This window comes from Siniperca chuatsi, linkage group LG21 (assembly GCF_020085105.1).
Source record: "Siniperca chuatsi isolate FFG_IHB_CAS linkage group LG21, ASM2008510v1, whole genome shotgun sequence".
In the NCBI taxonomy this organism is placed as follows: Eukaryota; Metazoa; Chordata; class Actinopteri; order Centrarchiformes; family Sinipercidae; genus Siniperca; species Siniperca chuatsi.
Genome location: NC_058062.1, coordinates 4,954,693 through 4,979,692, shown reverse-complemented (window position 1 = coordinate 4,979,692; position 25,000 = coordinate 4,954,693). Strand labels below are relative to the sequence as shown.

Below are 25,000 nucleotides of genomic sequence, written 5' to 3'. Positions count from 1 at the left end.
ATTAATGGATTTATATATAATTTACGAATGCTTTATGGATCAGTTATAAGCAATTAATAAGAACAACCTTTGGGTTGCCAGGTTGTGAAAAATCCAGTTTGACCACTTATCTTCTGGAAAAGGCCTGCAGACAATTTGGATCAATTTATTTACAACTTATTAACACTTACAGCTGCATTAATGATTTATAACTGCAGACTTATAATGTCTTATTAGAGAGTGAGAAAAACCCATGGAAATGTATTCATGGATTATAAACATGTATAACTGCATCATTATTACCAAATAATGTCATATAAAGGCAGTAGTTTAAATTTATAAACCCTTTATAAAGTTTTTTGAAAGTGGCACCAATTTCATTGTAATCCATCCAAGAATTGTCTGCTCTTTATCATTTTTTATTAGAACTAATTAAATGTATTTTTATAATTTGCCTGATTTGCTAGTATTTCTGTACAGGTTGGCTATGAGAGGGCGCTATGTGAGCTGCGCTGTATACACTGAAGTTTGTCATTGCCATTTTCTGCATATGCAAATAAAGGTTCAAAAAAAAAAAAACGCAACAGCGCTCCGCTTCATAATGCCTGGTCGGCTGTGCAGCTCTCAGTGTTCGCAGAGAGAAGTGGCAGAAACCACCAGACCACAGCTGACGCTGCACCAGATTCTCACAGCATGTCTGAGAACCAGCGGGGTCTCGTTTATTTGATCACCGGAGGTTCCGGTTTTCTAGGCAAGCACCTACTGAGGCTTTTGGTGGAGAAGGAGGACAAACTGGTGGAGGTCCGAGTGTTTGACAAACATATAGACTCAAATTTAAATGGACTCGGCACAGGTAAGACGAGCTGAAGCGTACGGAAGCGTACTGCAGCCACGCCAGAAACAGATCAACTGATCAGTATCACGACTTGATGCGAAAACTAGATGTTTTTCATCTTAAAACAAGATATTTTCACGCTATTACGACATAGGCCTACAATTTTATCACGTTAACAAGAAACTTTTCTTGTTATAATAATGTAGCCTACTATTTACCTTGTTATAACATATAAGTTTCACATTATAATGTGAGAAATTGTATTGTTATATTGTGATAACTTATATTGTTACAACATGTATACTATTTATCTTGTTGTAACGTGGAACGTTTCATGTTATAACGTGATAACTTATTGTTATAACATAAAAGTTTCAGTTATAACGTGATAACTTATTGTTATAACATAAAAGTTTCAGTTCTAACGTGATAACTTATTGTCATAACATAAAACGTTTCAATTCTAACGTGATAACTTATTGTTATAACAAGAAAAGGTTCTTCGTATAATGTGAGTTTGTATGTCGTAATATCGCGAAAATATCTAGTCATAACGTGAAAAACATATTGTTAGAACGATAAACTTGTCACGTTATAACGTGATACTGATCAGTTTTATCTTTTTCTGGCGTGGCAGCAATAGCTTCTGTAGTAACGTTACTCTCTTGTTTTCTGTTTAAAGTACCTTTACATTTTAGAATCTGCTAATCTAAAGTTTTATCGCATTATCGGCGGTTGGACACTTGTTTAAGATAAGACCCAAGCCGAGTCTAATGTCATATGAGTCTTACGTCAATTCGGCATTAAAATGATTTAGGCCTACTATGGAGCTCTTACTTTAAGCCTTTACAACATCAGCTGTGTATTTCTGCTTGAAGAGTAGCTTGCCAACATGAATGGTTTCTGATAATCAAGAGGATATGCAAAATATATAAATAACAGAAGATGTTCTATTAGGTTTCAGTAGTGTGAGAGGAGGCGATGGAGCTGAATTCTGTGTCACTGTAAGACTAACATAGCCTGACATTCATTTCCCTCACATACTGTATGGTCACTGGGTCAATTTGCAGAGATGTCCGCTGGGCTGTGAATCCAGGATAGCCAACTTCCCAACATTTCCTGTGCCAGGATAAAGATGTTGTAACCAGTCATTGTATAATTTAGCTCTGCTCTTTCATTTCCTGTAACAGTTTATAATCACTTTCAAAAACTTTGGATGACATGAAAAAGTCATGTAGGTGTGTTTGTGTTTTCCATGTAACCAGGAGTTGTGACCTGAAGCGGTTCTCATTTGTTTCTTTGATGTTTAGTTCTTACATTGCTAAGCAGGTTTTTTTTTCCTGGTGAGAAGGCATGTTATAAGTTAGTAAGAAAAGGCAAGGCAAGCTTATTAATATAGCACGTCAGTCTTACAATAGTAATCTTTTTCCCTCATCAGTGTCGTCAGAATTGCAACCAACCACAAATGACGCATCTGTCCCTCATTGGAAAATGCTTTTTTGGCTTTCATTATTCATTGTCAGACTGGAATGAGGCCTGCTGTTGATGCAGTGCAGTTTAGGCGAAATGAGCTACCAGTAACAGGAGAGCTCGGTCTCAGTAACACCCATTGTAGGCCTTACAGCTCAAGAAAAATGAGACTTGTGTCTGATTTGAATGAGGGAAAACATCTGTAACTGAATGTCTATCTGTAATTAGTAAAATTACATATGGGAAAGCAAACTCTAGAGTATCTGATTTGCAACAGAATCTCTGACTCAATGTTCAAAAGTCCAGTCCCTTTGCATGTCAGCTATAGGACTTTGTCTTCTCTCCTTATCTATCAGCATTTCAAGGACAGTGCATGGAAGCTGAGATAAACCAGCGGTGCTAGACCTTCATAAGTAATGATGACACTAAACATTGGTGCTTAAATGAAAAACATCATGAAATCCCACAAAGAATTTGTCTAGTGTGAGGGAGAGTTGGGCATGATGATGAAATATACCACAAGATTATTAAAATGTCTCATTTGACAGAGATTTTACAATATCGTACCAAGAGAGCTATTGTTTTAGGCCATTGTGGGCAATGTTTCAGATCACTGAGCAGGACTGCTTTTTGCATCAATGTGATGAAGTACCTCAATGCGTCAGGTTTTTAGATAAAAACACACGCTCTTGCCTGAGTTTTTTTTTTTTATCTATTGAATTTCCAGAAAATGTTGTGGAAAGCTGATCCAGATACTCTGCAAATATGACCCAAATCAAATCTTTAAACAACATAGTTATCTAGTGTTATCTTCTGGCAAATTAAATCAAAAGGGAATTTTGTAATCTTTTGGTAAACAAAGTATGTAAAATATTCCAAGCCCTTTTTCTTGTGTATTTACATGCCTTTGTAGAGTTATTAGGAAAACAGCCCTGATCGAGGGTCACATATAATACTTTGTGGTTTTTCCTGTTTTTCCCTCAGACCGGACAAAGGTGGTATGCATTCCAGGTGACATCACAGACTACAGCAGTGTGTTGGAGGCCTCCCGTGGGGCCGATGTCGTTATCCACGCAGCCAGCTTGGTAGACGTTTGGCACAGAGTCCCAGACACCCTCATCTACTCTGTCAACATCACAGGTGAGACTTTCAGGGAGTGGTGATCCGAATGATAACAAGGAAAAGGGAAGGGAAGGAAACATAAAACAGTGATTCAGTTTTATGAATGTTTTTCTGTGGGAAACCATGCAACAGAGGAAACCCACGCCTGCTCTGGATGAAATTCAAGGACTTGTGTTTACCCATGGTTTAAAAAATTAAGTTATGCTGAAGTATGCTATTATTGTAGCTGATATTGTCTGCTCATATCTGGTGTGACAGAGACTTATTCTTGATATTCAAACCTGGACTAACCTGAGTTTTCATTGCATATTATGTTATTTTAATTGTTCACAAATTATATTTTTGTAAATGAATGGTTCATTTAAAGATCTAATGTGTAGCAGAGTTTCTCCTTCCATTGACAAAGCACGGTTGGTCATCCTGCTCTTAAGTGTTTAACCCTATTAGTTTGGGTTTCAATGGTGAGTCTAAGTGTCACATGATTGTATAAATGCTGTTTGAGACGCTTTTTTTCATCCTGACAAGAATTCAACTCTTACGGATGAAAAAAAGAAACAAAAATATCAGTGTTGACCTTTTCTTGGATGTGAGCTAGGAGTAAAAGTAAAAAGACCCTTTTCGGGAACATGGTGGTGCCATTCACTGTAGCTGTAACTCTGACTAAATATAGTGAACTGAAGACTTGTTGTGGGTTAAATCTCTTGAAGCCTGTGAAATGGTGCATCACTTGTGTTGAACTGTAGGGCTGTTTGTACGTGTTTGTGTGTGTTCATCCCACAGAGGAATAATATAAATCAGGCTTGGATTTGTTGAAAATAAGAACAATCTAAAATATTGCCAGACTTATCCTTTAAAACAGGAAATACTGTAGCTTACTTGTATGAATTCATAGATCTATGTGGTCATGAGTTGTGTGTGAGTAAGGAAATATCTTTTTTGTTTGTGACTGTGCGCTTTTTAACTTTTTGCCAGAAGAGTGCCTTGGACCTTTATTTTTTTTTTTACTTTTGTGTACACTACCAAAGAGCACCTTCATTACACTTTTTTGCACTTGTTTGAACTTCTGAGCACTCAGGACCTTTTCTTTTCTGACCTTTGTTTTGTTTTGTTTTGTTGATAGCAGTATGTCAGATGCTTTTGATGAAAATAAAAATGGGCATTTAATAGATGTAAATTTAAGATGATCTAATCTAGATCCAGACTGAGGATATTATTTACATTAATAGAGTAGGGTGATGAAAAGTGAATACATATTCAGTGTCTGGGTTTATGTCCATGGGTTGTGGTGAGGCAAGGGTCAATGACTGGCCTGGAATAGTCTGCAGGGATTCAGCAAATACACAAAAGATCATGTTTTTGTCTGAGAGTCAGCTGTAGGCTTTTCACATAGGAGTACAACAGTCCTCTTACAGTTGCTTGAATTTAATGAATAACTTACTAATATCTGTCTGGAAGTTATTAATGTTCTGAAGTGTCAGAACTTCCTCAGCTAAATAAAATCTGATGTACTGTTTTCATGCACCTAATGTCATTAAAGCTCTACAGAATTAAAGTTTGACCACTGGTGTGAACCTGAGGAACCGAGGGAGTGATTTGATTCTGACCTCTGTTTCACTTCATCAAAGAGGGTGGTTCAGTCTAGATTCCTCCAGTTAAGAAATATTTCAAGAATTTATGTAATTTCCCCAATGTTGGTCTCAAAGGGTTTTCAGGCCTTTTATCACTTCATGTTTCAGATTACTGTTAACTCCTTTTTCTCCAGTCTCAGAGACAAGATCTCTAGTAAGCATTGCAAGTGCGGGAGAGTTAACTCAGTATAGTACTTGAGAACATTATACTTTATTTAGACACTGGTTTCCAGCACTTTATTATTTGTTGAATTTATTATATTCAATGTTTTCCTTTCTAGCTTCTGTGAACATACCTTTTTGACTACCTGTACCTCGATTTTATTTATTCACTTGTACTTAGCAGGTGATTGCTTTTGGATAGGTGGAAGAAGGTGGTGAAATTTTTGCCATGCTAGCTAGGGATGGTGATGACAGTCGGTCCACCACTTTAGTCCAGACTGAAGTATCTGAGCAACTATTCAATGGACTGCCATGAAATTTTGTAGACATCACAAGGATGCATCCCAGTGTCTTTGGTGATCCTCTGACCTTTTCTCTAGCAGGTCAGTTTTAACTCATCTAGTGAAATATCTCACATCCATTTCCCCATCAAGATGAATTGCAATCACTTTGTTGATCCCCTGACTTTTCTTCTAGCGCCATCATCAGGTCAAAATTTCGGTTTGTCCAGCTCTATGGTGTATGACCAAATACCTGCAAAACTAATGACATTCCCATTAGCCTCAGCTGTACTTGGTGCCAATTAGCAAGTTTTAGCATGCTAACACACTAAACTAAGATGGTGAACATGGTCAACATAATACCTGCTTAACATCAGCATGTTAGCATTGTCATTGTGAGCATGTTAGAACACTGATGCCTAAGTACAGCCGCTAGCATGGCTCTAGATTCATTGTTTGTTTGGCAGTCAAACTAAATTCTGTCATCTGGGAGACATATTTCCCAGGAAAAAATATAAATTAGATCAGACAAAGCCACACATCTATGTATTTTCTAGTAATAAGTCAAGACATTAATTCATATCATTTTGTATTTGTATTATGAAGTACTTTGATGCAGGTCTTTTGTACAGGCGTGGATGTTTGCTTCAATCTGGTTGAAGATCTCAAAATCGGTGGCATCATCTGTTTTCTCACTGCTGCTGCATGGTTAAGATAGCAAGTTAAAGTGTAAACCATGAATTATCATTCTTGAAACAGATTACAGCATGCTCTCATCTGGACTTCTTTTCATCATCTTCTAAACTGTACCAGATGTAACTTTACAGCCTGTGGACTGTGTCCCCTCCCTTCTCCTCTACTCCCTCTATGACCCAACTTTAACTTCAGACTACTTGAAGTCTAATAAATTCTTAAAATGGAAAACTGGAAAGACCTTTAAAAGTATTAAATACAATAGTATTATTTCCTCCACTTTGCAATGACCATATTTCTTTCCACCACATGTCCATTGTTGCACTAATAAAGACCAGGTTTTAGAAAAACATGTTTTCTTCCTCTCAGAGTCAGAACACATACGGATCTCACGCCTCTTTTAAATTGATTTCCTGTTGATCCTTTCCTTATGCATCCAAATGTAATTTCAAGACTTTCATCCTGTACAGTATGTTCCAGTGTGTTTCTTTTATTTTGACTCTTAAATTTATCTTTACAAAGGAGCATTTAGAGATTTGGCTGTCTCAACTGCAGACACTGAAAAAATCCAACTGTGTCAAAAGCAAGTCATGTGGCTTTGAATGACTTAGAAACTTATGTGTTACCCATTAAATAATTAATTCCCAATGTACCCAGTAAATTCAGTCTGATCTATCCAACCCCATCATCCTCGATATCTTAAATGACAATGTTTTCCCTCTTCTCAGGAACGAAGAATGTGATCAATGCCTGTGTGGAGTGTGGCATCCAGTGCCTGGTCTACACCAGCAGCATGGAAGTGATCGGTCCCAACATGAACGGAGACCACTTTATCAGGTAAAGCTAAAAAAATACCATTCAGTGTTTTTCTCACTGAGCACACATGGTTGCACGTTACACTCCCATTTTGAGAAATGCTTTGGCTCTTTCAGTTATGTTTCTGTGGTCACTATCTTCTTCTTTCTTGAATGCACCATCATGGAAAATAGGAGGCCTGTACAAATAAGATATCATCAGGTGGAGACAAAAGTACACAACACACAGTATTCAGTACCCTGGTGGTCTAATCAAGGGGTTTTTAAATTCCTTCAGGTAGAAATAATCTGGAATGAAAAAGACATTGTCCACTGTCAGACTGTATATGTTACTGTCACACTGACGTGATATTTTCCCTCCGTAATATTTTGCATCATGTCCGCAGATAGCAACATGCCTTCAGCTTTAACTCCAAACACGCTTTACCAGTTGTCACAACATTATGTAAAAAATAGGCCTGCAGCTCAGTGTCAGTTATTAACTAAAGCATGACTAAACAAGTGCAAGTGTCTATTTTTCTCTTAAACATGAAATCACAGATGCTACTGGTGCACTGTTGACAAAACCTATGGGGATGGCATTTGAGTACTGGATTCGTGGATGAACAAATTTACAATTTAGCCTTATTTCCACCTGTGAAAAGGGGTAAATGCTGCACACTGTTACTGACATTTGGAAGAATGGTGTTTCTAAATATTGACTGGGTCCGGGGATGTCTGCATCATTCAAGAGGGTCATTGTTCTTTCCTGAATAACAGGGGAAACCATGACAAAAACAACCGTGCAAACAGACAATGACAAATAATCATGCCTGATGGTGTGAGTCAGAGCTACAAGTACTGTGTCTCCAAGCACTGCATTTATTTATACTCAATGTTTCTACATATGTTAGCCCATTTACTACAAATACTTTACATTTATATTACAAATTTGAAATACAATTTTGAATTTTTTCAAAACGTTTGACAGATTGATTTGATTATATATCTATTTACCATGCAACAATACAGTGAGTTTGACAACAACATAAACATTCATGATCTTTACTATGATAGATTACCAGTCTCAAGCAAATTTCATGTCTCTGAAAGTTGTTTTTTACACAGTATGGAAATAAATGGAACCCAATGACTGTCTGGAAAGATGTTAAAACATAAAAATTCTAAAACACCAAGGTATTCTTTGAAAGATGGTTAGCTGTATGGTAAATTGAAATATACACAATTAGTAGTAATTAGATTAAAAAATGCAAAAACAGTGGTATGATCCTTTACATGGATCAAAAGCAGTAGATAAAAAATACTTGTAATGGCAAACCTCCAGCATCCATCTGAGCAGGAATCCCAACATTCTTCCAGATGGTGATGTGTGTGTGTGTGTGTGTGCTGTTCGCACGTACGTAGCCACAGCTGTAACTCAGAGCAATATTTGGCATTCTCTCTGTGTTCACATCACAAGATTAGTTCACAGTGTAAGAAACTTTATCTGCTCTTACTGGAAAGACTAGTTCTGCCCAAGCACAAATACAAACAAGTTGAGATGAAAGCTGCAAAAGGTATGCAAGGAGATACAACACAGACACCTAGAGTTTGATTTAAACTTTAGTCCTGTATCTCTCTCTACCTCTCTCTGTGCAAGTTTCCTCTCTGAGCTACAGTCCAGTTGGCCCCATTTAAACATATTCCTCTCATACACGTGGCAAGAACAAAAAAACACCATCTACTTTTTTTCTCCTGAGTTCTCCACTAACTGTTTGACTATTTCTCTACAGGGGCAATGAAGACACACCTTACAATGTGAAACATACTATGGCCTATCCTAAGAGCAAGTCAATGGCAGAGAAAATCGTGCTCGAAGCAAATGGCACCAAGGTACTTTATGTTTTACAATATTAATTTCACAAATAAATGGTCATTCTTGTGTTTTCATTGTCCAAGCAAATTCTTCAAGCTCACATTTGTACATTTACATTCTTAAAGTGGTAATGTTTTTCGAGCCAAATCACAGTGAGGCAGATTTATTAAAAGCCCATTTTAAATGTTGAGTACATTTTACAGGCACACTGAGAAACAAACAGGTTATTTTTGTTTGGATTCCAGGGAATTTGGTGGGACTTTCTTGTGCAACTCAGCCACAAAATGCTACATCATCCCTTTGTGCTGCTTGTGTCCTGCTATTTACAGTCAAAATCCACATAAATCTACCCTTTGACCCCTCTGTGTAAATGTTTTTATTTCCGTATGCGTCCTGTTTGATTTCTAACACCGAATCCTGGTTCTGTGTCCAGGTGAAGGGTGGAAAGTGTTTATACACATGCTCTCTGAGGCCGACAGGGATCTATGGCGAGGGGCACGAGATAATTAAGGCTTTCTACGAGCTGGCTGTACAAAGAGGAGGCTTGATCATCGGGGGTGTCCCAGACCACATTGAACATGGACGGGTCTATGCAGGTAAAATTACAGTTTTTGTGAGTCATAACCACAACTTCAAAGACACGTCAGAGCTCCCCAATGGAGCCTGAGAATCCCAACCAACATCTGTTCTATTCTTAACTTGCGAGTAAAGGAGCAAAGGAGAACCTGACAAAGGCCTTACCACGATGACTTCGGTTGACACCAGAACTAAAAGCAGAAGTACAGTTGTCATGCCAAACCACTTCCTCTGCATTTCACAGGAAGTGTCTTTTTATCTGATAGATTTTACATTACTCTTAGTCTAGCTGTTTTTGCTATTCAGCTAGCTATTGCTTATGATGAAATTAGTATTCACCAATATTGCATTTAAGAATGAGTAACAGCCAACATGTATTGGTGGCTGATAATTGTAGCGCCACTAACAGATGGTGATGTTGATGCTGATGCTGATGCTGATCATGGGATGAAACAGAACTGTAACATCCCATTAAATTCTACAAGACTTAACATAAACAGGATCCACAGTTGATAAAGCTTAACTATTGAGGATGCAAGTTCACTATTAGTATATTAGACACTGTAGATATTTTGTAAATTGTAGCATTTGCACAAATGAAGTTAAAGATGATGTCAGTGTAATGTGGTCAGAGATGTGAAGCAACTAAGAATATTTGCTCAAGCCTTGTACTTGTGCACAATTTTGATGGGAAATACTTTAATATTTTATATTTAACATTGGTTAATGGCATAAAACATTGGTACTGTTAGGTAAACATGTTTTTCCTCTGAAATGTTAACTTTTCAGGAACTCTGGAAAAGAATGTCTTGATTTAACTTGATGACACAATTAGACAATTATGTTTTTTTAAATTAATTGAACATGTAGCTGAGTTTGAATCTATTATTGATAGATGAACATGTAATGTAAATCCCCAAATTTGGGGATATGAAATGAACATATACCAATTATACATATTTATTCATTAATATTTGGCACTGACAGGAATTCATTCTTCAGACTGACTACTTTTCTTCTTACCTAAAAGTAGTTATATTTTAATTCTACCTCTCAGCTTCATACAGTATTTGGCATAAGTCATAAATTTAGCTTCTAATAACAAATGTTATTGTTAACAACTTTGTAAAACACAAGTTCCAAAGATGTGAAAACAAGGAATCATTCTTCAGACTGACTACTTTTTCTTTTGGCACTCAAATACAGTTTACTGCTTAAGTATTTCTACTAAGATAAATATTTAGAGTACTTCTTCTCTCATTCAATCTGATATTCACCTATTGTTTGTGTTGCTAGGCAACGTGGCCTGGATGCATGTACTTGCAGCCCGAGCCCTGAGTGAACGCCCGCAGACAGTCGGAGGTGAAGCTTTCTTCTGCTATGATGACTCACCCTACAAGAGCTACGAGGATTTCAACATGGTGTTCCTCTCCAAATTTAACTTCCGAAGGGTCCGCATGCCCTCACTGGTGCTCTGGTTCTTGGCCATGGTTAATGACCTTCTCCGCTGGATACTGAGCCCCTTGTACAACTACACACCGTTGCTGAACCGTTACACCTTGGCCGTTGCTAGTACCTCCTTCACTGTCTCCACAGACAAGGCCATGCGTCATTTCCAGTACCTCCCTCTGTACGACTGGGATCAATGCCGAGCCCTCACACAAAAATGGGTGGACACGCTCGCTATGGATAACCCCAAAGACTCCTAATGTGACCTCAACTACTGCAACACTCATCAGAAGCTGCTACGTAGACATGCAGGACTCCAGATATACATGTGTGAAAGAGTAACATGTTGCACGTTCATGCTACACACATATGGAACATATATACAAATATTTAAATTTAGAATAGAATAAAATTAACTAAAATAAATAAAACAATATATACAGTTATTTACATGTTACCTACACATGTATAGCTACATCCAGAGAGTAATATTTCTGTTGTGCATTTTTTAAATTAGCATGTGGGGGAATGGAAACAATATAGTATTAATAATATGGTTGCATCTTAACATCCGTTAATATTCCATTGGATTCAGTTCATTGGTCTTTTGTTGGTACATCGATCAAGGGATTGTGCCCTTCGTTAAGAATGTGCTGTAGTATTTAGACATTGAACACTTCTAGATCAGAGAGAGACACCATTTGTAACTGTCAATTAAGACAAATGTAAACACAATTTACAAGCATTTACTACATTTATATGGACTGAATACCTGTATTTTAGGAATTTATATTATTGATAAAACATCAAAATATATATATATATATTTAGTTTGTTAATTTTTTGTAATTTTTAATAAAGATGTTTTAATATATTATACATGGCTTTGCTTTTTTTAAGTTTGCACGTGATTCACATTACAGGGAGAGGCTGCATTTTCCTGTTTTTCTTTCCATAACTGGTCTCATATTACGTATATTATTATGATGTGCAATGTATGTCATAATGAAAGTTTGCACAGCCTGGAGACCTGACTCATGATCTTAAATTACTGGTTTAGTTTCATATATGTCCTCACCATTTCCCCATGGTTACTGGGAGTTGTCCACCTCTGGATTACCATGGAGACAATGTACTTTGTTTACCCACGTTGCAAAGTATCCTGGCTGTACTCTTGTGGAAACATGTCTTCAGCCTCTATGACAACCAGCTGGATAGCATTTATTTGTATATATGGGAGTTCCCTTGCAGAATAACTTGACATTTTTCCAGCATGCCTGGGTGTCCCCCGATTTCTGTGGTTTTCCATGGCAATCCTCACAACATTTACATGCCTGCTAGTATGAAATGGAAAGCAGTGACTCACAATCGCCAAACAAAACCTATTATGCTCTCCCCACACAAAAGAAAACAATCCGTAATTGTGGGACCCTTGTAGTATTGAAATTATTATTATTACTATGACACCTGTAAGCATGCCTCAGTATAAATCTAATGAAAGGTGTGTGTGTGTGTGTGTGTGTGTGTGTGTGAGCGCGCGCGCATGTGTCTGCGTCAGTTTACTAGCTGTGTTTTGGCGGATCACCACAACCCTGAAACTTCAGGGTCTATAAAACGCTTGCAATTAAAGGGAATTTGCGCCATCTATTGGTGCAACGGAAACATACCAATAAAGTGAAAAACATTGAGGTGACTATTTCGGCGTTTTTATTATTACGGTAGATTGTATTTATTTACCCTCCCATCGTTGTTTTGCAATTTCTCTTTAACTTCTTTACAAAAAACACATTTGATTATTAAATACACTGTAATAAATGTGTGTAATTGTGATATAATTCAATCTGAGGCAAAAAAAAGAATGTCAAGAAACATTAATTTATAATGCACAATGCATTGTTAGTGTAGAATTGCATATTTCTGCTGTGGAAGGGAGGCTCCTGTGCGGATGCGTGCGTGTGCCCGACGGCATTGACAAGAACACGCACGTAGCTGTCAGTAGGAAATGCAGGCTGCGGGTGTTGGATGTACCGCTGCGTTTGGATAAATTAACGCTAAACAAAGAATGCCCTTTTTCTTTCAGAATGAAAACTATTACTTAGAAGGTTAGTTGAATTTGGTGAGAATGGTCGCTGCAAGTCCGCAACTCTAACCGATGTAACATTCAGCTAGCTAGCTAGGCTAAATTAAAAAAAACAGAACACTATCGGCGCTAATGCTAAGAGGCTAAGATAAGCTAACTTAGCTAGCTGCTAACTTAGCTAGCTAGCTAGCTCGCCGATTGCAGGACGTTTGCTCTTCCAGGTCCTCACCCAGTTCAGCGGTTCCTGTCCTGGTCTCGCTTTTCGTGTTTTCATTTTACAGAGGAGGTTGCGGAACCGGAGCTGTGGCGGGGGGGCGTGCGAAACCCCTGGCTATCCAGGCGGACTGATCACAGTGACACGCCGGTCGTGGGTGAGTTGAGCAGCGGAGCTGAAGTTGTAGTTGACCGGGGCAGCGGGGTGGACAAGGCCGTGGACGCTGTTCGGCCAGGGCCTGGCAGACAGGGAGGGTGTTGACTATTAGCTATTAGTAAAGCATTACTCCTGTGCGCTGAATCGGGAAGTTGAGTCGCTTCGAGAGAGGCCTCTAGGGAGGTTATGACAAAAAAAGTGGCTGATGTTATTAGCTGCTAGCATGTAACCGATAGCTGTTTGGAACCACCACTACAGGCATTAACCTAATTCGTCAGCAAAATACTGGATCACTATCGGCGGCGCTTTGTTGATAACGTTAAATGCCAGTGCACTGGTACATCTGTAGACGAAACTGTTAATTCAGCTCTGTCAACAGTATTATTTTTGGCTGGCTAGCCCGTTGATAAAGTAAAATTGTGGTAAAGTGGAATATTACAGTGGCTGTAAGCTGGGTTTTTTTTTGGTGTGGTGTATGCTGAGAGCAGGGTGGTACGTTAAGTATGCTTTCACGAGCTTTTCTGAAATTTGAAAGTTTCTGAATTGCATGCATATATACTATCGTAAAGTAATTTTACTGTATGATATAGGCTTCTGTGTTGCAAAAAAGGGAAATATAACTTTAAATTTATTGTTGTAAACATAATTTTTTGCAGAAACAATATACCAAAATATTACATTTGAAGTTACAAGTAAAACCAATTAAGGCTGAAAGTGCTTTAGTGTTATAAAAACTGCATTTGGCCTGTGTATGTATGCAGTGTCACCCAAGAATTTCCCTGATTTCAAAATATAGTTAACTAATTTGGCTGCTTTTCCAATCCAATTCTCTGATGCAATTTTAAGAAGAGGAACTGTTATTTTTTTCTTTTCATAGATGCTTTTCTCACCTTTGTGTCAAACATTGACCTTTAATGTTGTCAGGGTCATGTCTTGTTGCTGAGAAGATATGCATCTCTATCCACTATAAATATGTTAAATAAATTGTTTATGATCCAAACAACCGCAGGTTTTGGCAAAAGAAAACTCACCTCCATAATTTTCTCTCTATTTGTAAAGGAGAGATCAGAGTGGAACCATGGCCGAACTCTCCACCCTATCCCCATCACCACCTGCATTGGGTGATCCTCATGCAGCTCCATCCATTCCTCTGTCCTCATCAGCGCTCCCTGCTACCAACAACCCTGCTCCAGATTCTGCCAGGGAGATACACATACCCAAGTCTTCCCTCTACAATGACAAAGCTTTGACTGGAAACACCCCTTCAGCACTGTCAGGAGGTTCTCCCTTAACCCCCCACCCACCCTTGAGTCCTCCCAAACTCATTGCTGAGACCACCCTCACATTATTGGTACATGAGGCTGCTCCACAGAGAGAGGAATCAGCAGGGAAAGATGGAGAGCCTGGAGGTCATGTTGTTAAGCAGGAGACAATGACCGGTGACCCAGCAGCTGCAGAACTCTTGAATACTGAAACCCCAGCACTGTCAAGTGAGCCATCAGCTCCGAGCGAAGTGCAACAGGCATCCCCCTCTCCTGATCTGAATCCTGGTCCTAATCTCTACCCCAATGTACATGTCACCCACAATCCAAATCCTATCATGGATGATGGTCAATTTACAGCGGACCAACCCCAAGCCGCTGCAGCCTCCAATCCCACGCCTGATCCTCCAGAATCCACCGATATGGCAGCATCAGCATTGGCTGAAGAGGAGACACCTCAGCCACTTCAACAAGCACAAAACCCTCAAAGTCAGCCTCCTCTGCTCTCCCCAAAGCCTGACACTACCAGTGAAGCAAGGAAAGAAGAACTGCCCAGCACCCCTACCAGAGCCGAACACCCCAGCCCTACTGTCCCACTGATCCACGAGCCAGCCTCTGCCTTCTCGCTGCCCAATCCCCGGCAGGCCCTTGACACCCTCAGCTACCTAGAGTCAGCCAGCCTAATGTCGGGGACGTTGGAGTCTCTCTCTGGGCTGGGAGAGGATGGCAGCTCTGTGGGCTCAGACTCAGAGATCAATGGCCTGACTGTCAGACGCACTGATAAATATGGCTTCCTAGGTGGGACTCAGTACAGTGATGTGGGGTAAGTATTAGAACATTAACTTATGACTCGCTCTCCCAGCCACTGTGCAAAATATTGATCATGTCCACTTTGTGATTTCACTATATTTAACCATAGACTGTATATAAAGATGGACGACATGTCTCCACTTCCTCCCACTGTACAAAAATGAACCCAAAATATCCCAGATACCAGAGCTGCCGTCTTGCGCTGGTGACGTCTGAGTGAGTGCGCAGTAGTGATCGGAGTTGGTGCTGCGGTATCAAGGTCCCGCCCATACACCCGGCCGACTCAATTGCGAGCCGGCCTCAGCTGTCAATCATGACGTGAAACCCCATTTTTATAGCATCAAATAACTATTTAGAACCAAACTCAGAAAAATGAACACTTGAACGTACATCAGCGTAATAAGAACTATCTAAATAGACAGAAACCATCTTTAGGAAAAATTTATTTGGCGTATACTTTGAGTTTTTAGTTTGGCTTATGTCCCATCCGCTAACATTGAGGGGTCTGGGTTTATGAGCTATACTGCAGCCAGCCACCACGGGGCAATCAAGATGTTTTGACTTCACTTTTGGGGAGCTGTCATGTCATCCATCTTTATATACAGTCTATGTGTCTAACAGTTTAAGATATTCTGAAATTAGAGATGCATATTCGGTATGGGCTGTTTGATGGATGCTAAGGTTCCATGCAGACAGTTCACTATTTGCAATAGGAGACGTCATTAGATTGTGGCCAGGGAATTGGTTTAAACAGATAAATGTAAATCCTGCCTGACTATCTTCCTTTGAATCGGCCACTTTGCCTTCCCCGGACATCTTATTCACTCTGTCATCCATCTGCCCCAAAGAGATCTTCCTCTCTTTCCTGTCTTCCTCTCCGTCTCTGCTGCTCTAAACATATCTGTCCATCCTTTATCTCCCTTTGGTCTGACTCAGATATTGCTGAGGGCGTTTTTGTGACTCAATATGTACTGACTGTGTGTCTCTGTGGTATCACCCTTCACACCCATCTTCTCTTTTCCTCTCTTTTTTGTCAGATTTGCTTCTGACAAGCTAATTGCTCTTCCACTGTTGAATAATTAAAATTTAATTGATTTACCATCAGTAGTGGCAGTGCATTCTGGTCAATCTTAAGGATGTCCTGTATCTGAGCAATTCAGCATAATGTTGTGCAAATAAATGTAAGAAGAGAAAGTGAGGTCATTCTTTTGTGCCATTAGATTAGAGTTACAAATCTCTAAACATATCAGTGCAATATTTAGGTGTATAAAAAAAAGAATAAGAATACTTCCCAGTTCTGTCAATGACGGAGTCATTTTATATTACTCACTATTACAGTGAAAAGGAAGTTCGAGTTGAAGTCGCCCGACAGAGGGAGGTTAAATGGCTTGATATGTTCCACAACTGGGATAAGTGGATCAAACATCGCTTCCAGAAGGTATGCAGATGAGTATTCAGATGAGTTTGGATGTGTTTCAGATATACTTGGATTGGTTATACTTAACATTATGGCATAGCTAATAGCCTATAGTTTGTGCGTTTATAGGTAAAGTTGCGCTGCAGAAAGGGGATTCCATCTTCTCTCAGAGCCAAAGCCTGGCAGCTGCTGTCCAACAGCCAAGAGCTCCTAGATGCCAACCCTGGGAAATTTGAGGTACCACTGTGACCATGTTGTTTTTTTCTTTTATAACATTTTTAAATTTAACAGAGAGGCTGAAAGGTGTAACAAAAAAACATGAGGTCTAGGATGCAGTCATCAATTCACACCCCTTTATACAGTCTATGATTCACACAGACAAACACACAGATACAGTTCATTACACATGGATTCAGGAAATTTCCCCCTAGTATTTAAGACAAAAAGGAGCTAAGAGGAAGAAAGTTGATAACAAAAAAAGTACTAATAAGAGTGTAAATGGTCAATAGTGTCTGAGACAGGCCATAGTAGGGATATTTTTCTGAAGCCTGCATTTGGTAACATTCTTCTTACTTGTAGCCACGAGGATCTTCAGGAGGCAGATATCACTTTACACAAACCTTTAGGGACATCTCCAACTGTTACTATATTGTCAACAGCAACAATGTCACCAAAATCACAAATGCACTTACATGGAAATTTAGTTTGATCTTTTATTCTTCAAATCTGCTCTCTTAATTCTTGAACTTGTCTCTCTCTCTAAAAAGTTGGTTATAGCTTTGAGAATATTTAAGGACAGTGAAGAAGCTACAGTATTGTTATTGAGTAACTGGATCAAAGTGGGGATCATTGTAATGGGTAGCTGTGGCTGAGTAGGGCAATTTCAGCTCCAGGGGTGCTAAAGGGGCGCAGGCGCAGATGCAGACCTAGTGAGCTGTAAGCCTCTTATCAGGACCGGTAATCCTGCCTGTCAGGGCTCTGCCTCTGTGTCCATGCTGGAGGGGGGTCTGGCCTCAGCTGGGCCTGGGTCCAGCTTTCTGCTTAGTATTGTTTGTGTTGTCTGATGAAGACCCTCAAATGTGGTTTCATACAGGGCTTTGCAGTCTAATCCACTTTGATGGCTAATTTGGAAACTGACTCCGTGAGTTAACGAGAATTTTTCTAAAACTTCTAAAACAGGGTGTTTTTTTTTTTCTTACTGCAGGAGCTGGAGAGAGAGCAGGGAGAAGCTAAATGGCTGGACATTATAGAGAAGGATCTCCACAGACAGTTCCCCTTCCATGAGATGTTTGCTGCTCGTGGTGGCCATGGGTAAAAAACAACACACACCCTCATTCTGCACACTGACTGCAACCCTCAAATTGTATGTAACCACTAGAAGACAATGTTTCAGGTCAGGTCAGTGTCATAAGTTGATGTGTAATGTCCTGGCAACTGTATCGATGTGCATACATCTGTCAGTGAGTATACATGATGCCCATGGGGAAATTGGTCTGTTGGAGTAACAGATTACACGATACAACCTAGAAATTGCTGTAAATTAGAATAGAGTAAATATATCAAAAATAGCAGAAGCATTAATAATTCAAAAACCAACAATGTAATATTGAAAGTGATACCAATAGATAATACTGAAAATTGGAAAATCAGTGAGAAATATGAAATCACAATATGTATAAGAATAACATATTTTCTTTTAGAAGATAAGTGAATGAGATGTAGTGTCAAGATTTTCTTATTCTAAAGTGTTGCATTTGTCTGCACTGACTATGGACTGTTTTTTCACCCAGATTCCAGTCCTCATGAGTCAAAGGAAGGTGCACAAACTGGTCAAATATTTTGATGGATTTGGCCACTGGATAATTTTGTTTGTTCCTGCAGACAACAGGATCTGTACCGGATCCTGAAGGCCTATACCATCTACCGGCCTGACGAGGGCTACTGCCAGGCCCAGGCTCCAGTGGCTGCAGTGCTGCTCATGCATATGCCTGCTGAGGTGAGGGGTTGAGCCACCAGGGGTACAGGTTCTCATTACGTGGGAAATGAAGAGGGTCCATCAGTGTCAGTTCTGTAATGATTACCGAATAATTTACAAAGCGTCATAAATACATTATTGCCCAGTATTGAGTTGTGTTGAAATTCTGTTACCACCAATGGACTAGACTGAATAGAAATAGAATGAATAGATATTAAATACCTTACAATTTACTTTTATGTTACATTATCTCACAATGCCTCCATACCCTAACACACATCACACAAGACTGTATCTTGGGGCAAATGTCCACTGTATGATTTTACTCTACTTTATTTCTTGATGTTAGACCAGTAGGCACACAGGAAGATGAGTTAACATCAGTATGTAGCACATCACAAGATGCATTTTGTTTTTATTTAAGCATCTCTATTTCTGTTCATCCTTTCTCATACGACACATTAAGAGAGCGCTCATGAGAAAAACATAGTGGGCGTGCAAGAAACCAAAACAAAACTGAAACTTTATTTAGTTATTATTTCATTGGGGTTACTTACTAAATGAAAAATAACAGCAGGGTGACCACACAGATCTGCCTAATCTATATTCTGACAGTTTGAAACAGTTTGAGTTCATTCAGTCACATGAATAAATGGGTGTATGCCGATGTGTCAGTGTGAGGGTGTTTTGCTGTGATGTTGTGGTACTCAAGTAGCAGTGTGTGTTATTTTCTAATGACACTGGGACAGTTGCTGTAGTTGATGCCTGGTAGCAGCTAGTGTGTCTTTATCTACTAAATTTCACATTTTCAGTTGCAGCCCTTTTCTGTTTGACAGAAAGACAAGGAGTCCATGTATATAATTGTCACTATATATCACAACACAGCCTTGCCATCATTTATGCACAACAAATACAGGAAGAAGGCAGAGTGAGAAGATTTGGTCAATGAATAATGTGCACATTGTTCTATTTTTAAAAGAGCCCCAAAAAGAAGCAGGAAACAAAAGTGGGAATTGATGCAATTGTGTTTCATCTCACTACTTTCTGATAACATTTAAATCTCATTGCCAACCTTAACTATTATAATTTGGTTTTGTTTCACAGCAAGCTTTTTGGTGCCTCGTCCAGATATGTGAGAAGTACCTTCCTGGCTACTACAGCGCTGGACTGGTGAGTGAATGAACTAACTCATGTCTGTTTTTGTCAGACCTTCATGTTAGTTTTCTCAGCTTTATTAACTCGTCATTTCGGTCTTTTAGGAAGCAATCCAGCTGGATGGCGAGATCTTTTTCTCCCTGTTACGGCGTACGTGTCCGATGGCGTACCGTCATCTCAAGAAGTTCAAGATTGACCCAATTCTCTACATGACTGAGTGGTTCATGTGTATCTTCTCACGCACCTTACCATGGGCCAGTGTTCTGCGTGTATGGGACATGTTCTTCTGTGAAGGTACCATTCATATCCACACGGTTCAGCCAGCTCTCAGTGCTCTTGTCTGTTTATAACTGAACTGTTTACCTACATTTACCTCTAGTTGGTGATGAGTTATAATGATCTAAGAAAAGAAATGTAATACATTTTTTATCTGTCATAAATGTTTATAGTTGCTTGAGTAGAAAGGTTTTAAGCATGTGTCAAATTCAGTATTGTTTTTGCTCTGTAGTTTGACAGAAACCTGACCTAAGTCTCTGGTTGTAGGGGTGAAGATAGTGTTTCGTGTGGGCCTGGTGCTACTGAAACAGATGCTTGGCTCTGTCGATAAACTTAGGGAATTGCAGGGCATGTATGAAACTATGGAGCGTCTAAGGAACATCTCACCTGACACTTTCAGAGAGGACATATTGGTACAGGAGGTGGGTCTTTTTCTCTTGGCTTCATAGATCATGTACATAACCAAAACCTGCTTCTGTTTTTACTCAGCAACACGAGTTATGAGTCACTTTGTCCTGTAGTGCCCAGTCTAGTAATTTTCACTTCCTCCGTCTGTCTCGTCCTTGTCTGATGTGTTGTCCAGATTATCACGCTCCCGGTGACAGAGGCGCTTATAGAGAGGGAGTGCAGTGTCCAGGTGAGGAAGTGGAAGGAGTCCAGAGGGGAGCTGACACACCAGCCAGGCCGCCGCCTCCACGGTACGAGAGCCATCTTTGAGTACAAACGCCGTGCCGCCTCCATCAGCTCCGGTGGTAGCTTCTCTTTCCTGGGAAGCCCAATCCCTCCACCAGGACCCCTCAGGGCCTCTTCCAGCCTCCTCTCACTCCCTGGCTTCCGCAAGTCCAGGACTCCTTTCCACTCCCACCCCAAGAAAGGCTCCTTCTCAGGGCCATCAGGAATGGAGGGCCTGCAGCATCAGTCCCCACCTGCAGTAACATCAAGCCCGGGACGAGGCACCAGCCATAAACCACCCATTCCTCCCGGGGCAGGTCAGAGGGCACCGCCACCCCACACTCAGAGCCCCTTAGTTGCTCAGGCCTCAGAGGTTACCTCAGCACAGGGCCAGCCTACTGCTTCAGCCCCAATACAAAGCACATCACCACCACCTAGCACTCTATCCCCCTCCCCTAAGATCGTCTCTGAGCAAATTACTCCTACTATCCCCTCTCCTACTGCAAACAACGCCCCCTTGCCGCCATTTCCAGATTCAAAAAAAGAAGTGGCGCCAGTGGCTGATGCCACAGCTGTTGAGGAAGAGGGAAAGAAGAAGAAGAGCAAAGACAAGAAGAAGGAAAAGGAAGATGAGAAGAAAAAACTAAAGGAAAAGAAAGAAAAGGAAAAGGCTGAAAAAGAGGGGCTCAGGAAGGAGAAAGAGAGGCTAGAAAAAGAGAAGAAGAAAGGGGGGAAGAAAAAGGACAAAGGGAGAGGAGAAGCCGAGGACAAAAATGGAGCTACAGCAGCGAGAGATTCGGCCTAGTTTTCCACCTTGTCATTCCAGGAAAATGAAAAGGGACACTGAACAAAAAAAGAGGTCAGGGGAACAAAAGACCCCCAGAAACAGGGTGATTAATAAAATATAAAATGGGATGGCTTCCTGTATAACGCATCCTTTTGAAGACTTAATGTAGTCCCAGGACTGTGGAGAAAACTGGATCATGGTTTTAATGCCTCGGGGGGCTTTTTGCCCTTCGTTCAACCATTTTTTTCACTGAGTTTTAGTAAGATGGGATAAATTTCCTTTTTCAACTGGAGCATGGACTGTGAATCTGAATAAAATTTCAGAAGATTACAGTCATTATCTCTTTTAGTTTTTTTTTTTTAAATTCTTGATTTGTTTTTTTTTTGTTTTATTATTTTAATCAGATTGATAGCTGTGGTTAGAAAAACATCGACTCAAAGGATTGTTGAACTGAAGGTTTGCAGAAATAGTTATGGTGCCATAGATTATGTAAATAAAAAGTCTACCTACAGTACATAGGATCCTGTTAGCACTCCATATGCCCCATTAGTTCTCATCTGTGGACAGGTTATCTGAATGCCTGGAACAAAAAGAAAAGTATACCCTTTAAGGTCATCTCAAATGCAGGCACTGAAGGTAGAAATGCTAGCAATGTTGTTGAGGATGTATTTATTGTCATGTTAAATGTTGTGAGTGTGTGCCTTAGTAGTATAGTGAAATGTGTTACTGTTCTATGTGTGGCCTCCCTGTTTTCAGTCTCTCTCTGCCTGCTTTATTTTATCTTGTCGTGTGTGGTTCTCCCCAAATTCTTCTGTCATCGGTATAAATCTGATGGGGGAAATGGAGGGAATGTATACAGACGAAAACAGGGAGAAAATTAAAAATACAGCCACACACCATGCAGTGGTGGCTGTTTTTTAATGGTCTGTTTATGTGTGTTATTTTGTCTCTGACAAAACAACACACAGGGAGCATTTTATTGTTTTTATTTCATGCTTCAATTTAAATTTCTTTTTGTCTGAGGTTGATTTTTTTTTTTTTGCAAAAAAAAGCGGAAGCAACATTATTGTTAAACTGGTCACGTGAAAACCTGCAGTGACCGTGCACAAATCCTGCACACCAAATGTCCATCTATAAAATTTGTATTATTTTGCTTTTGACGAACAAAATCCTACATAATGTATTTTATTTAGCCAAATTTCAGTATGGGTAAGAACTTATGTTCTTTAACCCATTAGAATGTGATTTCAAGTATCTTAAGCGAATGAAGGATTTTTGCATTTGTGATTTTTCACAAAGCACCACTGAAGTCGACCACTCCGTTAGTGTAGTGACGTAGAAAATGAGAATCTCAACAGGCCGATTTCATAGTTTGAAATCTGTACTTTGAGGACCTATAGGAAGCCACTTGACTGGAGGTGCCAGGTGTGCCAATGTAGCATTAACCTTTGATCTTTGACCTTTGGGCTCTGATGTATTTATGTACAAAGTGGTTAATTTAATCAAATATAGTATATTATGAATTATTATTATTATTATTATTATTTTGGATCTGACTATTTTTCTATGTGAGTAAGAGACACCTGGTTGACTGGAACGATGGCCGACTACACTCAGTGTAGCTGCAGCGGGATCATTTAAGTGTTCATATTTAATTTCTTTTTTTTTTCTTTGCACGCTAAGTCCTCTGCTTTTACACAACAAACTTGATGCATGTCTTTGCTATTATTTAAGTTTAATGTTGGTTTGGTCATCTTTAGGTTTGTGAGTCTCCAGTTTACGGAAGTGCAGTATTAAACAGACTTGACTGGAAAAATGGGCCTCCGACAGAACAAACAGTGACATGAGTGATTCAGACAGAATTTTTGGGAGTTGAAGGTCTTAATCGTACTGTATAATATACTAAGAGGTGATTTATGAGCTTTGAATAGTTTGTTAATTTGAGATCTTAAGTATGTCTGTCTCATCAAGTTGTGTTGTAACATTGATAATGACTTATAGATTAACTCCCTAATCATATTTACACTCAGTGTCCTGTACTGTAAGATATTTATGCATACATTAAACTGCACTGAACCCCATCAGTATACGATGAATAGTGCCAGGTAGTTAGTGTAAAACCATTTGATGGCAAAAAACATTGATGCTCTTTAACTGTACTGTTTTTGTAGTTAAGGATTAGAGGGACTTTCGTGTAGTTGTAGCCAACATGTCCTCCATATTCATTGTTTTTCACTTATTTCAGGTCTTTACATGGCTGTCATTTAAATATATAGATATCACACACTCCCTCCTAATTTGACACTAGTGCATTTATAGACAAATTAGTTTAGTGTTAGTGAGGATAAACTGAACACATCTATGCAAACCATCCTCCATCATGACTTGGTAGTGTGTGGTGACAGCAGCACTGATTTCACCTCTGATCGTGACGATCAGATTGGTGCCATGGAAGAATGAATTTTGTGCTTCAGTAGGTATTTTTCTGAGCACACTTTGAGACCCGTGGACTACAATATCTTATGAGCAATATGTCCTTGCAGCTCATGTCTTGATGATAATTTCTCTTTATTCAGGGGGCTCGAGATGTCGTGATGATCAAATTAATCTCTCACTAGCTTGTGATTTCCCGCTGTGGAAACAGCACTTAACTCTGCAATATTGAGGATGAATCAATAAATCAATTTCTACAGGTCCTTTTTGCATTTCAGCATTGATCCTGAAATTGTCATTCTTGATTACATTTGATTGGGAATGACCCCACTGATGCAAATATTTAAAGAAGCATTTCAGCTGTTTTTCTCCCCATGCCGTTATGTCTTTTGTGTTTTTAAGTTTACATGTCACTCTCTCTGGCGAAAAGTGAAATTAAATCATAGCTAATTGAATTCATTCCTTCAGATCTACAACTGATGTATTTAAATGATGATAATGACATTTGTGATGAGTAATAAACCATAATATATTAAATCATCATGGTGTTTTTGTCTTTCTTGGCATTTGTCTATTAAAATGTGGAGGATGGTCTGTTTGCATATGACCATCGTGGTAAATTAATTACAGTAGTGATGAAGAATTCAACCTAGAGATCATGTTATGTGTCTGCTTATGCAACTTTTGATCATATTCTTGGAAACATGAATTTGGCTAGATTTAAATAACCAGCATTTTTGTTTTAACCAGGGAAAGTCAGCTGTCACTGCTATAATACAAGTGGTTTGGTAATTTAGTTACTATTAGTGCAGCAATATACAGTAGCTGCTGATCTGTATGGCTCCTGTTTGTGTATGCAAATGTAAAGAAGCTCCACTAGATGTCACTAGATGTGTAT

The 25,000-nt window shown here is 39.4% G+C and overlaps 2 protein-coding genes across 3 annotated transcripts; both read left to right on the top strand.

Annotated features, from left to right (window-relative positions):
• Nucleotides 1–584: 584 nt before the first annotated feature.
• On the top strand, nt 585–11,742 carry hsd3b7 (hydroxy-delta-5-steroid dehydrogenase, 3 beta- and steroid delta-isomerase). Its single transcript, XM_044181096.1, has 6 exons — nt 585–832; nt 3,269–3,424; nt 6,899–7,007; nt 8,758–8,857; nt 9,274–9,436; nt 10,713–11,742. The coding sequence occupies exons 1-6, from the start codon at nt 673–675 to the stop codon at nt 11,123–11,125; spliced, it is 1,101 nt and encodes a 366-aa protein (XP_044037031.1). The 5' UTR covers nt 585–672; the 3' UTR covers nt 11,126–11,742.
• Nucleotides 11,743–12,814: 1,072 nt separating this feature from the next.
• LOC122868795 (TBC1 domain family member 10A-like) lies at nt 12,815–24,642 on the top strand. Of its 2 annotated transcripts, XM_044181089.1 has the most exons (11): nt 12,815–12,967; nt 13,227–13,316; nt 14,375–15,400; nt 16,726–16,825; nt 16,934–17,041; nt 18,009–18,115; nt 18,686–18,800; nt 19,884–19,949; nt 20,039–20,228; nt 20,478–20,632; nt 20,794–24,642. In XM_044181089.1, exons 3-11 carry the CDS (start codon nt 14,394–14,396, stop codon nt 21,685–21,687), a joined length of 2,742 nt encoding a protein of 913 aa, XP_044037024.1. In that variant the 5' UTR covers nt 12,815–12,967; nt 13,227–13,316; nt 14,375–14,393; the 3' UTR covers nt 21,688–24,642. The 2 variants fall into 2 exon arrangements, with proteins under 2 accessions (XP_044037024.1, XP_044037025.1); XM_044181090.1 differs by lacking the exon at nt 13,227–13,316.
• The last annotated feature ends 358 nt before the right edge of the window (nt 24,643–25,000 follow it).